This window comes from Podarcis muralis, chromosome 2 (assembly GCF_964188315.1).
Source record: "Podarcis muralis chromosome 2, rPodMur119.hap1.1, whole genome shotgun sequence".
NCBI lineage: Eukaryota > Metazoa > Chordata > Lepidosauria > Squamata > Lacertidae > Podarcis > Podarcis muralis.
The window spans coordinates 33,398,706-33,413,797 of NC_135656.1; the positions used below are offsets into that span (position 1 = coordinate 33,398,706).

The 15,092-nt window shown below is 44.1% G+C and overlaps 1 protein-coding gene across 1 annotated transcript; it reads right to left on the minus strand.

The window, feature by feature from the left end:
- Positions 1-5,225: 5,225 nt before the first annotated feature.
- Positions 5,226-10,329, minus strand: LOC114592838 (CMRF35-like molecule 6). The gene is made up of 4 exons (XM_028721108.2): positions 10,110-10,329; positions 8,193-8,522; positions 6,016-6,094; positions 5,226-5,382 (listed from the first exon to the last, which is right to left on the minus strand). The coding sequence occupies exons 1-4, from the start codon at positions 10,147-10,149 to the stop codon at positions 5,226-5,228; spliced, it is 606 nt and encodes a 201-aa protein (XP_028576941.2). The 5' UTR covers positions 10,150-10,329.
- Positions 10,330-15,092: the final 4,763 nt, after the last annotated feature.

Sequence of the window (15,092 nt, forward strand, 5' to 3'; positions counted from 1 at the left end):
TATAAATGTCAACCATATTAATTCCCTGGCTTTTTACATTCTTGGGGAAATCTGAGAATTTTCTTTTTGTTTTAAGCTCTGACTTGGAAGCATCATTGCTAACATTTAGAACTTAACATTCTCTTCTTTGTTGGTTGTTTCTTTCTTTCTTTTTTGTTTCATTTTCTTTTTAGGTATATAAAATTTGTATATAATTTTTGTATACATGTTGGAAATTAAATTATAGTAAGTCCTGTAATGTAATATGACAATGTTTACCGATGTAATATAAGAATGTTAATAAATAAATAAAATGCAAACAACAAGAACAACAAACAAACTTGACATCCTCTTCTGTCTTTCCCCAGTGGGGTAGCCATTTTAGTTATTTGCAGCAAAACCAATGAAGTTGTCTTGTGACAACTTCAAAAGACGAAGGGTTGTATTCAAAGTAGTGCTAGGGAGACCATTCAATTAGTGCAATTGTTTCTGCTTGCCTGATGAAACCACCTCCCCTCTCCTCCCACTTTATGCTGTTCTGGGCGGGTTCTCCTGACCCTCTGGAGCAGTTTGGGGGAGGCTGTGAGGGAGGAGAGTGGGGGGAAGCCCTGTTGCGCTAAGGGGCAGTGGCATAGCATGCTATACCAGCGCCCGGGCTCTCGTGGTGGGGTGGGAGGGAGGGAAACGGAGTACGCATGTGCATTCAACGGCCTAAAGGCGTCCATGTCACCCAGAGATAAGAAGAGTTACATAGTTCACATAGAGAAGTAGTTTTCAACGGAGCCCAGCACTGGAAGCGCACAGCTGTATTGAGGCAGCACCAGGCGTTGAAAGTTTGCACCCCATACAATTTTGCACCTGGGGCAGCCGCCCCTTTGGCCCTCCCATGCTACGCCACTGCTAAGAGGAATCATTGCACTGGTTTCTGCTAGTGCAACGATTTAGCTTAATATGACCCTAACCAATTTACCACAGTGCAAGCTTCCGTGGCCTGCAGTTCACCTCACCAGATGCATGAAGCTGCAATAACATAGACTCAGCTGGAAGTATATATGCATATGGGAACTGTAAACAGTGAGGTCAGAAGTAAATAAGTTACAGAAAGTACGTATATGAAAATCACACAATTCACTGTTAGTTTTTAAGGTGCTACAAGACTCTTTGTTATTCTTTCTCTCCTTTCCCCCTTGGTATCTGTACTAACTTTCTTACCAAACTTCCTATCTCTCTTCTATTCTTTGCAGGGCATCTACAGACATGCTGTTCATCCATCAGTCACCCAGATGTGCATGCACAAAGCTTAGCTGGTACAGTGGTACCTCAGGTTACAGGCGCTTCAGGTTACAGACTCTGCTAACCCAGAAATAGTACCTCGGGTTAAGAACTTTGCTTCAGGATGAGAACAGATATCGCATGGCGGCGGCGCAGCGGCAGTGGGAGGCCCCATTAGCTAAAGTGGTACCTCTGGTTAAGAACAGTTTCAGGTTAAGAACGGACCTCCGGAACGAATTAAGTTCTTAACCCAAGGTATCACTGTAGTTAGATGATGTTCAGTCTTAACTGACTATTCTTTCTGATTTATTTACAGGGTGGTTATTACACAACAATGAGTGTTCATCCTGAGTTTACACACACCCTTCCCTTTAATCATTTGTTCATCCCACACTTTTCAGTGTCTAGAGTTTACCCTTCAGTCCATGTTAACTTTGATTGCAAATCTATTATACCACCACTAGACGGCTCTGTACGCTTCTAACTACACCAGTTTAGTGCCGAGAGTGTGATTTCTGCTGAACAAGAAAGGGAAATCTGGATTTTCAACCTTTGTGGCTATAAGAATCTTCTCTTTCAGAAACGTCTCTGAGCTCACCTGTCCTTTCATGTGCTACGGGAAGATCTTAAAGTAGGCCTCCAGATGTTGATGGACTACAACTCCCATCATCCCTGACCAGTGGCCATGCTGGCTGGTGCTGATGGGAGTTGGAGTCCAACAACTTCTGGAGGTAACTAGGTTGGCTACTCTTGGCTTAGAGGTTAAGCACACATAGCTAAAAAAAAATTTAAGCAATCTTCAGCTTTTCATATGTATTGGTTCTGTTGTGTCTGAATGTCCAAATGTGTCCCCCCCCCCAAATTATTATTATTATTTCTTAAAGTATTAATAATGCAAATAAAAATGTGCTCCCCACTCCAAGACCATTATTTATCATAATTATCCAACTTTCCAAAAATTCAACACTTCTTGAGATGGTTTGACCCCTTTCTGTTTTAACAATACGAATTCCACAAATATTTTCCATATTTCCTCAACATCATTTCTCTTCCATATTCCCCTTCTTACTTTAATAACACACATCACTTTATCATTAATTGCCACACTTGCCTGTACCATTCCTCCATTCCATATTCAGCTTGCCCCTTCCACCTCCTAGCTATGATAACTCTTGCCACTGTCAACAAATGTCCAGATGTTTCTGGCTGATGTGAGTTGCAAAGTTCAAGCTCCTTCAGCGAGAAGATTTCCCCAGTCTAAAGTGGTCTTGCCCGTCTATAGCTCTGAACCACTGATACCGCATGACATTGCAGGAATTGCACTTCTTTATTTTAGCCTCCCACACACCTCATGGCAAGTTCCCTTTTATGCATTTTCACTGCAAAAAACACCATTCCATAGAGATTTTTTTTTTTTAATGAGTAAGGCTTTAGTCACTGGGCAAATGCCAAGTTTTACTAATTTGCACCTCTTTCACAACTTCATTTACTACTCTCCCACCCTCCTCCCAATCATCCCAGAAGCAAACAAGGACCAGACATCTCTTTGCATGGTGCCCCATACGCATACAGGCATGGATCCTGTTCTGTATAGACGATAGTCCACAGACCTCTGGGCCAATAGCTGAAGAAAGGAAAGCTGTCTGAGGACTTTTGGCGGTGTGTGTGTTTTAAATCCATACATATTTATTAAAGAAACCCATAACACATTTTTGGAAGGAACACCCGAAGGCAAAAGAGCTCCAGGATCAACCTTGATATTGAAGAATACCTCTTGCAAATCAGTTGATGCTTTGTTAGGCTAGGAAAGATTTAGTTTGGACAAAGAAGAATAGGCAAATAAATACTGTTAATGCAGCAGCAAAGGGCCTTCCTGGCTTGGTTATGCTAAAATGCATTGACAATATTTCTTTAAAGGCTGTTGTAAATTTGCAGGAGGGGCCTCTGCCTGAGCAGCAACTCACCAAGCTGCCTCCCATCAATAAAAAATACATAGCAAACTGAGGTTCTGTCTGCCTCCCCCCCCCCAAATCCTGGATACGCCCATGTCACCAGGTGAGGGCGATTTGCAGGGCCTGGAGGAGCAGACACTGGGTCTGGGTGTATCAACGGCACAAATCCATCCTCTTCTGACTGGGCAGAAAGTGTTGGAAGCTGGGCTGGTTAAACACAGCTCTGCCCCTACAGATCAGCACTTGGGGTTCTCAGCTAGGCCAAGCCACACACACTTTTTTATATGTACAGTATTCCTTCCCTGACTTCTCAGGTATTTGTTCGGGCCAGGAAGGAATTTTAACGTGTCTCTCTCTGTTTGGCTAATTTGTCATTGTCACAACTTGGTAAGTCGACCAGGAGTGCAGGAATAAATCCTTCTGAAAGAAGATAGAGGAGTTACATTGTGAGACACCGGGGAAGAGTGTTAGGGCAGCCAGATGATCTGGCTTGACTCTCAGAACCAAGTAAGGAGTGCCAGCTGGAGGGCATCTGTGTGGCTGGCACAGCTTCCTTGAGCAAAAGGCAGGCTTGCCTAAAACAGGGACAGCTTAGAGCTGAGCTGGCCCTGTGGTCAATCAGCAGGTCAACCAAGCTATTCAATATTTTAGTATGCTTTCACCCATGTTTGATGAAGGAGAATTACGATGAACTGAGGCTTTGCTTTCCTCTGGTATTATTCTGATTGCTTTGTTTTATTCCTTGCCCCTCGTGCTAAGGTCCTAGAGAGGGTCTCAGTTTAAAACACAACATTGAAAACAGTTAAAAACAAATTGCAAGAATTGGGTGGGTCCTAAAAAAATAGACACGTCAAGTATCAAAGGTATAAAGTATAAAAAGTACAAAAGTAGAAAGAGGTGCAACCTCAGCCTTCAGTGGAAACTGTACAGTGAAGGCTCAAGACACAGCTGTGGGGAAAGGAGTTCAACAATGATGGGACTGCTGTAGAGAGTGTTCTCTCCTGCTCCACCACCGCACAAGTTTCTGAGGGCTCTGAAACAACCAAGAGGTCACAGTTCCATAGTGCATTTTAGGTCAAAGCCTTCTGCTTTGAGAAATGAGAAGAAAGCTTCCTCCTGCAGATGGTCACTGAATTTCTGTGCATGGAACTGGGAGGATGGTGCTCATGCCTTGATCGACTCCTAGGCTAAGAAAGAGATGGTTCATCAGCTACAGAAAAGCAACAAGAAAAGATTCCACATTAAAGTAGCAGCACCTGAGCTGAGGTATTTTGTTGTGTTCCTCTTTCTTATCTTGGACTTTGTGTCATTGCTTATCCCAAGAAAAACCTCTTGTTCGTACAGAAAAAATCAGGGGTTAAAGTTAGTTTGAAGGAGGAACAACGTACAAGTTATTTGTGGGACTACTATCTGGTTTTGACTTTGGATAATTAGGTAGGTAATAATATCAGAATCAAGCAGAGCATGGTGGTATAAAACCACCCAACGCTCCAGGCTGTTCCATACATTTTTCAGGCAAAATGCAAAACATTTTACATGTGCTTTTTTGTAAACCCATCACACCTGCACATGCTTGTCTAACACATGTGGTCACCTTGGGTGTGTTGTGCTAGTAATTTGCCAGGGATCTGCAATCAGCAACATTTCTCTGCAACATCTGGAAAACATGGATTTGGGCTGTGCAATAATTTGTGAAAGAGGCCTTTGGAGTGTGAGTAACCTGACTTGATTTAGGATAAAAAAAAACCCCACATTGGCCAAGTACTGAGAAGAGGAATAAGAAAAAATAAATTTTGTTAACTGCAGCAGCAAAGGCCTTACTAGTTTCTTAACAGGATCCTGGATTGTCTATACTTGGCATGTAAATTATCTCTTGGGTATCAGTGTTGGCTGGGCCAAAGTGTGCAACTACCAGGTAGACCTCCCATTTTCTCACTTTCTCACAACATCCTTGGAAATCTGGAAATTAATGACACGGCTGAGTCATCAGTGAAAGAGTTGGTTACCCTTCAATGGGATACCTTAAAGCTCTTCTTCAGTCTCTGGAGCCTTGGGGTTGGAGCTTCCTCTGGTCTTTCTGTACCATACATGCACCCAAACCACAGCGGCCAACATAGCTAGGAAGACTGGGATTTTCCACATGACCAGGAGCAGGAAATCGGTGTTGCTAGGCTGGGTTCTAAAGAGAGATATGTTCCACTTTCTAATTCATTGCCATAATGACACATGCAAGCAGTATGAGCATGAAGTAAATGTGCATTTATTTTATTTCTATCCTGCCTTGAAGCTTTTTTGTTGTCATAGAAAGGTAGATTAGAAACAACACAACAAGATGGAAGGAGTAAAATATTGAGATCACACATGGGTGAAGGGGAGTGAGGGGTATATGGGAATCTATAATATCATTTATAATATAATTTGTTAATTGCGTTGTATTTACATATAGCAAAGGGAAGCCTAGAGCAATTGGATATATTTTCATTTAGGTAATCTATGTAATAGGCTTATGTTAGAAAATGAATATGGATTTTGAATTTGGTGTTTGTAATTTTTTTTGGTTTTGAAATAAAAATTTAATATTAAAAAAAGAGAGATAGATGCTGGCAGATAAAAAAGAAAAGAAAAAGAAAGGTAGATTAGAAGCAGAATGAATGAATATACAGCAACATTTTTGCCATGGGTGGGAAAGATGGCCCCTGGCTCTTCACTACAATTAGACTTGGCATTCAGCTGGACTTGGCACCCAGCTATTATAATAGGCTACATTATAGGTTCCTCCCTGGAACATAAGGGGTGTAAAGGGTTATGGCACCTTTCAGGATCTACGGGAGATACAGCTGGCTCTTCTGTTGCTTGTTCCATGCTTCCAAAATGGGTCGAAGGAACAGAATCTGCAAGGGGGGGAAACATGCACAGTCAAATCCTAACCTGGGAAATTTATTCATCTTTTCAGATTTCTTTTTTTAACAGGAGATTTTGGTGTGGGTTCAAATGGTCTGCAAGTTGATGCTACTCAGAGCCAGCCATGCAATACGAAATAAAAAGAAAAGACTAAATGAAGAGGCAGCTGAATGCTAGACCTGTGCCCTGATCCATCAAAGCTTGTGGCAAACCTGCAAAAGTTGCATGTGTTTCATTTAAACATTCATATACTGCTTTCCTGGGGATGGAGGAGGCTCTTGAGAGTCCCATGGACTGCAAGAAGATCAAACCTTTCCATGCTTAAGAAAATCAGTCCTGAGTGCTCACTGGGAGGACAGATCCTGAAGCTGAGGCTCCAATACTGTGGCCACCTCACGAGAAGAGAAGACTCCCTGGAAAAGACCCTGATGTTGGGAAGGATGGCGGGCACAAGGAGAAGGGGATGACAGAGGGTGAGATGGTTGGACAGTGTTCTCAAAGCTACCAGCATGAGTTTGACCAAAGTGTGGGAGGCAGTGGAAGACAGGAGTGCCTGGCGTGCTCTGGTCCATGGGGTCACAAAGAGTTGGACATGACTAAACGACTAAACAACAACATACTGCTTTCCTATTATAAAATAGTGTTCGAAGCAGTTTACAAATCCCAGTAATATTGAAAGCAGTTTACAAATCAATAAACCCTTTGCATTTAAAAGCTTACCAGCAGTAAAAGCAAGCCTTAGGGTGAAGCTCAAAGCAGAGCTTAAGGAGATTGATACACCAATGCAAGCATGTCTGCTTGACTGATGGGGTGACCCACCCTCTGCTGACCCCAGAGATGATGTGGAGGGGGTCATGGAGGAGGGTGGCATGGGTAGGGGAGGGAGGAAAGCCCTGTTGTAGTAGAGGGACATGTTGTGCTGGCTCCCACTAGAACAGTTATTTAGCTGAATCCAGCCCTCAGATTATACAAAACCCGAAAGAGTAGTCGATAAAAACAATAAGCACCAGTCACCTATCAAATGTCTTCGAAAATAAAGAAGGCTTGGCCTAAGTGATCAAAGGGACGCGGGTAGCGCTGTGGGTTAAACCACAGAGCCTAGGACTTGCCCATCAGAAGGTCAGCTGTTCGAATCCCTGCAACAGGGTGAGCTCCCGTTGCTCGGTCCCTGCTCCTGCCAACCTAGCAGTTCAAAAGCACGTCAAAGTGCAAGTAGATAAATAGGTACCGCTCTGGTGGGAAGGTAAACGGTGTTTCCGTGTGCTGCTCTGGTTCGCCAGAAGCAGCTTAGTCATGCTGGCCACATGACCCGGAAACTGTACGCCGGCTTCCTCAGCCAATAAAGCGAGATGAGCGCCGCAACCCCAGAGTCGGCCACGACTGGACCTAATAGTCAGGGGTCCCTTTACCTTTACTTAAGTGATCAAAACATTGACAGCAGCTGAACCTGCCTGCGTAAAATGATGGGCCAAAGCAAGTGAAATTGTTCGCCAAAAAGACTGCAAGCTTCAACCAATATATACCCCCCACATACTTGGTGGGATTGACTTTGCTTTTGCTAGTCAAGCCGATAGTCCTAGATGCCTATGGATTCTTCCAAGGCCTGCTACTCTCCCCACTTCTGAGATGTCACCACCAACCATTACCCACACACCTTCAAATCTAATCCTGTAGCTCTCAAGGGCCAGAAGCATGCTCTCTTTTAAAAAGAAAGGTGCCGTTCTCAAGGTTCTGAGTGCAACCCGTGTCAAACCATCACACAATTCCAGCTTTAGGAAGCTAGAGTCTGGAGTGGCCCAAGCCATTTTGCCGCCCGAGGTGAAGGACAAGATGGAGCATTCCACGTTCTATGCACAAAATCTGACCAGACTTGTAGCCCTGGTGACGGAACAGCGTCTTCCACTGCATCCTAGGGCACCAAGCTGGCACACATTTCTAGCCACTTCCCGCCCCTCAGAATCTGCAACCTGAGGCAGATGCCTCCCCCTGCCACATGGAAGGAATGGCTCTGCTGGAGTGCATTAGCTTCTTTTGTAGACACAATGGCCCTCTCCCTATAAGAGTAAATGCAGCAGTGGGGAAGTGTACCTGTAATGATAACTTCCACTGGATGCCAGATGTTATATGCTCTCTCTACCCCACAGATATAGGTCCCGGCATCTTCATTAGTGAGGTTTTCCATGGTCACAGTGAATTTATGGAATGTGTGGTTGTCTTTAATGGACATTCTGTCATTCATCCCCTCTGCCTCCATCCTAGTTGTACGGATAGTGTGGCTACTAGAACAGAGGGTCAAACCTTCTTCTTTGCACCAGTATTTGACAGATTTTTCATCCTCCTTTCCATATTTACACTGGACAGACAGTGAGCCACCAAGAGGTGCAGTGACTGTTTCAGGGCCTTCCAGTGTCCAACAAACTGTGAAAAAGAGAAAGAGAAAGGAAACACTTTTCACTCAGAACAAATCAGACGTTAAGCATATTCAGAGCTATTACACACAAAAACGTCTATTCCAAAATGGATGGAGCCATATTGCTTGCCTCAAAATCTGTTGCTTTAATGGTTATGCTTTAGGGGGAAACATTCAGAATATTGCTAAGGCTTCAGTCACAGTGGTTAAGAGCGGTGGACTCGTAATCTGGCAAACTGGGTTCGCTTCTCCACTCCTCCACATGCAGCTGCTGGGAGACCTTGGGCTAGTCACACTTCTCTCAAGTCTCTCAGCCCCACTCACCTCACAGAGTGTTTGTTGTGGGGGAGGAAGGGAAAGGAGAATGTTAGCCGCTTTGAGACTCCTTAAAGGGAGTGAAAGACGGGATATCAAATCCAAACTCTTCTTCTTCTTCTTCTTCTTATAACCCTCTTCTCATGGAGAACCCTGGGAGGTATAGTTTGCTAAGGGTGCCTGGAATTGTAGGTATGTGAAGTCAGCACCCTTAACAAACCACATTTTATGGCATTCTCCATAACTCATCAAGTGGTATAAGAGTGCTGTAAATACACGGTGTGAATGTGACTGAACACAATAAGCTGGGGACTATGTTCTTTTATGATTTTATACAGTGGTACCTCGGTTTTCGAATGTGTCTGTTGACAAACGTTTCGGTTTTCAAAGGCTGTAAACCTGGAAGTAAGTGCTTCAGTTTTTGAACGGGCCTCAGAAGTCTAACATGAAATGTGGCTTCCATATTGAGTTTTCTGTTTTGAGACTTCCGTACTGAGTTTTCAGTTTTTGAACGTTTCGGAACTTGAAAGGTCTTCCAGAACAGATTACGTTTGAAAACCGAGGTACCACTGTATATTGAATTTACCGGTATATTCATCTGAGGACAACAGGGTGGTTTACAGCATAAAAACAGAGAAATACATAACAAGTTAACAAACAAAGCAACCCACCCATGCGTCCACACAGTTTAAAAGGTCATAGATGGATTAATTAGCCAAAGGCCTAGGAGAGATTTTCTTCTGGTGCTTAAAGATATGAAATGAGGGTGCCAGACAAGCCCCTGGGGAGAGCATTCCACAAATGGGGAGCCACCACAGAAATGGCCCATTCTCATGCTCAAATTCCCATTCAGCCATGAAGCTCACGGGATGACTTTGGACCAGTCATTGCCTCTGAGCCTAGCCTACCTCATTTTGCCTCATAAGCTTGTTGTGATGATTAAATGGGGAGGGGGGGAGAGAACCATCTACACCACATTGAGCTCCTTGGAGAAAAAGGTGGGATATAAACAAACGAACATTTAAATCCCCATACTAATCACTTTTTCCATTATGCAAGTATCTCTGATTGCTTTCTTCTGGGGTGGAAAGCTCAAGCGCAAGCATTTTATCCTTGCTCTGCTCTGCAGATTTCTGCGCAAGCCTTGATTTCAAGATTTTTATCATTGACCAAAAGAATGAAGGGGGGGGGGAGAAAGACTGGGATTCTTGAGCCTGCACCTTCCCCAGCAGAATGCACCCAGTGGAAAGCCCGACTTATTCCACACCTCTAGTTCTCACCTTGGAAAAGAGTCCAAATCAGGCCACGAAACAGTTCCATTGTCCTTGTCCTCTGTTCAGGTAAGTTATTTCGCAGGGGAAAAATTAGTTTTTCAGCTTCTGGGAGCTTGTTTTAATTGCATCTCTCAACGCCAACCCTGCTGTCTAGTCGTCTGTGGCATTTCTCTCCTGCCTTGTCAAAGAAGGTGGTTTTTCACCAAGGGGAGGAGAACTCACCAGGTCTTGCTCAATTTATGAAAATACATGATGATTAATCTCCTATGAAGGAGAGACGTGAGGCCCTGCAATGTCACAGTAAGAATGGAGAAGTACCCAGATTTTTAAAGTTCTCAGAGGGGTAGTAGCCATAACCGCCTGCTGCAACAAACCCAATAAACCACAGTGAGCTTTTGTGGACCACAATCCATTTTATCAGATGCACAAAGCGTCATTCTGGGTTAATATCCTTTCTCAAGAACTTAGGACTAAGTGGACATCTTTGAAAAAGTCTTAATGGTCAAATCATATCTATTATAGTTCATTGTCCTTTTTGTATTGTTGTTGATTGTCCTTTTCAGTATGTTTGTTCTTTGGAGTACTTTATATTTTCATATGGTTAAACCACAGAGCCTAGGACTTGCTGATCAGAAGGTCGGTGGTTCGAATCCCCGCGACGGGGTGAGCTCCCATTGCTCGGTCCCTGCTCCTGCCAACCTAGCAGTTCAAAAGCACGTCAAAGTGCAAGTAGATAAATAGGTGCCACTCCGGCGGGAAGGTAAATGGCGTTTCTGTGCGCTGCTCTGGTTTGCCAGAAGCGGCTTAGTCATGCTGGCCACATGACCCGGAAGCTGTATGGCCAGTAAAGCGAGATGAGCGCCGCAACCCCAGAGTCGGCCACAACTGGACCTAATGGTGAGGGGTCCCTTTACCTTTTACCTTATATTTTCATATATGTGGGTCTTACAGCTTATTGTGACTCCATCTAAGGCAGCTTCCCATGTTTCAGGATGCTTGCATTATCAACAGTAACTCTCAGCCAACAAGCTGTATCTGCAGGATGTCTTGATCTTGCTCATGCTACTTGCATGTACCACAGCACTTCACATTTGTTGAAGCTTGGAGGTCCACCAGCACATCTCCAGACTAAACGGAGCCAGCAACTGGACCATGCCACAGAAGCCTAAAAAGGCTGGGCGGGCCAGCATCATCAGATGGCAGCCCAGTTCGCTGCTGCAGAGTCAGGGACAAACTATGGTTCTCCCAGAATGCCTCCAACCCAAGTATCCCTCTAGCAAGTTGGATCACTGATACTGTGTGGGGCAGTGCTATTTTTCTCTAAAAAGAGATGCCAGAACTCACATGAACACCTCTTATAATGGCAATGGAACCCACCTGACAGATGCTGGAACTGAGGTCAGGCGAGTTCCAGCTGAAAAAAAGCCCTGGTGTGGGAACTTCCCTATCCTTCAGGTGAGCAGGAGCAGCCTGAGGATTCTTGCAGGGGGATGTCTAATGCCCTGGTGAAGGTACACACTGTTCCTATCCTGACAGCCTAACATGGGAAGAGCTGGATCAACCAAAAGTCTTTCTAGTCCAGCATCCTTCTGTCTCCTGGCTGTAATTCTGCAGCCTGCATAGAAGCATTTCAGCTTTCCACCACCCAACTTGTCTAAGACTCTTACCCAGAATCTCCCTTTTCTCTCTTGTTTCTACCAGATGCCTGTAGAAGGTATGCCAGCAAGACTTGAAGAAGAAGAAGAAGAGTTTGGATTTGATATCCCGCTTTATCACTCCCCTTCAGGAGTCTCAAAGCGGCTAACATTCTCCTTTCCCTTCCTTCCCCACAACAAACACTCTGTGAGGTGAGTGGGGCTGAGAGACTTCAGAGAAGTGTGACTGGCCCAAGGTCACCCAGCAGCTGCATGTAGAGGAGCGGGGAAGCGAACCCAGTTCACCAGATTATGAGACTACCGCTCTTAACCACTACACCACACTGGCTCTGAACACCACACTGAACACAACAGCACTCTTCTCATGATTCCCAGCCCACTGGTCTTCAGGGATATGCTGCCTGTGACAGTGGAGGTGGAACATAACCATCATGGCTAGCAGCCACTGACAGTCTTATCTTTCATACATTTGCTTAATCCTCTTTTAAAGACACCCATTGGTGGCCATCGCTGCTTCTTCCTGGAGCAAATTGAATATTTTAACTATGCAGGGTGGGGAAAAAATGCTTTCTTTTATTTGTCCTGTGTCTGCCACATTCAGATTCACCAAGTGACCCTGGGTTCGAGTAGTATATGAGAGGGAGAAAAATCTCTTCTCTATCTGCTTTCTTCACACCATGCATCATGTTATATACCTCTATAACAACCTCTTCACTTAAATTCAGTTCTCCACATTTCTGCAGCAAGTTACCATTTCTTTTTAAGGAAAACTACGTGAAAACTCATCCTTCCAGTGCGAGTTTCTTCTAATAAACATTTTTGTATGCAATTTTAACTAACGTGCAGATGCTTTCAAACAATTTACCCTAATAGAATATATTTACTGTGCTCTTTTCATTAATACTTTCATTTCCCCCGCACACTTTCCCTTAATATATGCGCTTCGGTAAACATTGTTTGATCAGAGAACTGCATTGCAACATTCACAGATGCGTGAATTTTGAAGGATGCCTGCGTATGGGAACTCATATTGTTTGGGGGAAGTGCAAATTTGATAGATTCGTCTTTAAATGTGAACTGAATTGAATTTATCCTGATTTCCTTAAAAAAAAGAGCAAAGCTAAACAACTTTGGGTGGCCCCCCTCCCAACAAAAATCCTAGCTACGCCCATGTCTCCTATCAGCCCCAGTCAATGGGGCCCATAGTGTAGGATGATGGACATTGAAGTCCAGCAATATCATGTGTGACTCAGATTAGTCGCCCCTGCCTTAATTTATAGCCTGAATATGATACCTGCTGATTCCCTTCTGCCTCTGCTTTTTGGAATCATATTATACCCTCAAAACAGCTGTAAACTGACATTCTCTTCATTGTTGAACCCAGCTCAGTGTCACCAAAGGATGCATGTCTTAACCGCCATGAATTGCAGTCTGGGGTTTTCAATTATTTTTTTTCTTTTGGAGAAAAGGAATCTTTAGATGGGGGGGGGGTGCAGCTCCTGCTTAAGCATCATGCTAATCACTGAAATGGCTGTTCATCTGGTGGAAATAAAATGCGTAAAACTATTTGGGTCAGTGCTCAGAACGTTGCTTGAAGGCGATGCAATTAGACTTCATGCAGAAATTTGGAAGGACGTTAAGGAAACATCTCCGAACGCACGCACGCATGGACATGCATCCTTTCTGACACTACTGGATAGGAGCTCTCAAGTGCAATAAGAATTGCGGGAAGATAAAGGGATGGACAGCAGAGCAGAGTGTGTAATACAAGGAGCCACATTTTTTAAAATAAAGGAAAACTCGGCTCATGCAAATACGTCTCATGCCTGCTGAGAAGCACTATGGTTTTGAACCAAATTGCAATTTGCAAAGAAATAATGCAGGAAATACCATTAGGGGGTTCTGCTTAGCCCATTTGCCATTATTAGATTGGATATGGCAACAGTCAAGTGCATTTAAGCACATTTATTTAAAATGGGAGAGTTGGATGTGTGCTGCAATCCCTCCCCTTGAGATCAATGGGGTTTAAAATCCTACTATTTGTTTCTAGAGCACTGGCTGCACAAATGCATAAGCACAAATGATAGTTCCCTGACCCAAGGAGGTTACAATCAGCAGTTTGGCACTCAAGCAAAAACAGAGAGGCAAGACAAATAAAGGATGGAGATGAGCACCCATAATAAAATGCAATTTTATTTGCAGATGCCTTTGCAGGCAGAAAACCTTGAGGAACCGTTTACCAGGTTAAGAGCTTCTCAGCAGCATGTTGTATGATAACAGTTCATAACAAAGTTATTGGAATGCATTTGTCACTGCGCACAATTAAGACACTTAATTATTCTCCTGGCACACCAAAGCGGCAAATTTGTCCCCTTTCTTTCCCATTGTTCTTCTATTTATAAAAGTACTTAACGTGCCTGTATCTACACCCAATGTATTATGCTAAATGCAGGATAATTTATCTCTTTAAAGGGTGTTCTCAAAGTATAAAATGCTACTGGGAAAACACCACCAGATCTCCATGATCCTGGCCTTCCCAACCCCTGGTACTTATACTTGGATGCAGGCCTGGCCAGGACGGTCTTCCTGTTATATACCTGCTGGGATTGACAAGGCATCTGACCCTCACCTGAATCTCACAGCTCTCCTGATAAGTCATTTGGTCTGCAGTCACAGTGTGGAAATAAAGGATGATTTCCAGATACCAGATACCAGGCACTCTACTATTCAAATTAGGCCCCAGTGTTTTTCTTACAATCCCCTTCTCAATGAATTAATCAATTTTAATCCAGCATGTAAATTCTCAAAACTTTCTTATTTGTTAATCAGAGCAAGTAAACGACTGCTCTCTCTTCATTACAAAACAGAATTTCTACCTGCAACACACTTGAGCAAACCTGCTCCTCTTTCTTTCACAGATATTTTGTTGCCATTTGCAACTCTAGCTGCCTCTGATGAGTTTCCATATTTTTTGCTCCATAAGATGCACTTTTCCCCTCCTAAAAAGTAAGGGGAAATGTGTGTGCGTCTTATGGAGTGAATGCAGGGGGGAGGAGGGCAGGGAAAGCCCCCAAAAGCTGCACACAAGCTCCGCACGGCTCTTGCGGGCTTTTCCTCAGGACGAAGAAGGGACAGACGTGACCAGTCAGTCCCTTCTCCCTCCTCGTAGAAAAGCCCGCAGGAGCTGCGCGCTCCTTAAAGGGTACGCGGCTCCTGTGGGCTTTCGCGGGAGGTGGGGATATTGCCATAGCCGCGCGCAGCCTCTCCCTGCCGGAGAGGTTGTGCAGGGCTAAAGAAGCCATAGCTGCGCGCAGCCTCTCCTGGCTGGAGAGGT

Excerpts from the sequence above, each read along its gene's own strand:
- LOC114592838 (XM_028721108.2), bottom strand. The coding sequence starts at position 10,149 with ATGGAACTGTTTCGTGGCCTGATTTGGACTCTTTTCCAAG. Across the intron at positions 8,523-10,109 it reads GATTTGGACTCTTTTCCAAG|TTTGTTGGACACTGGAAGGC; the intron begins GTGAGAACTAGA and ends TCTTTTTCACAG. Across the intron at positions 5,383-6,015 it reads TCTCCCGTAGATCCTGAAAG|AACCCAGCCTAGCAACACCG; the intron begins GTGCCATAACCC and ends ATCTCTCTTTAG.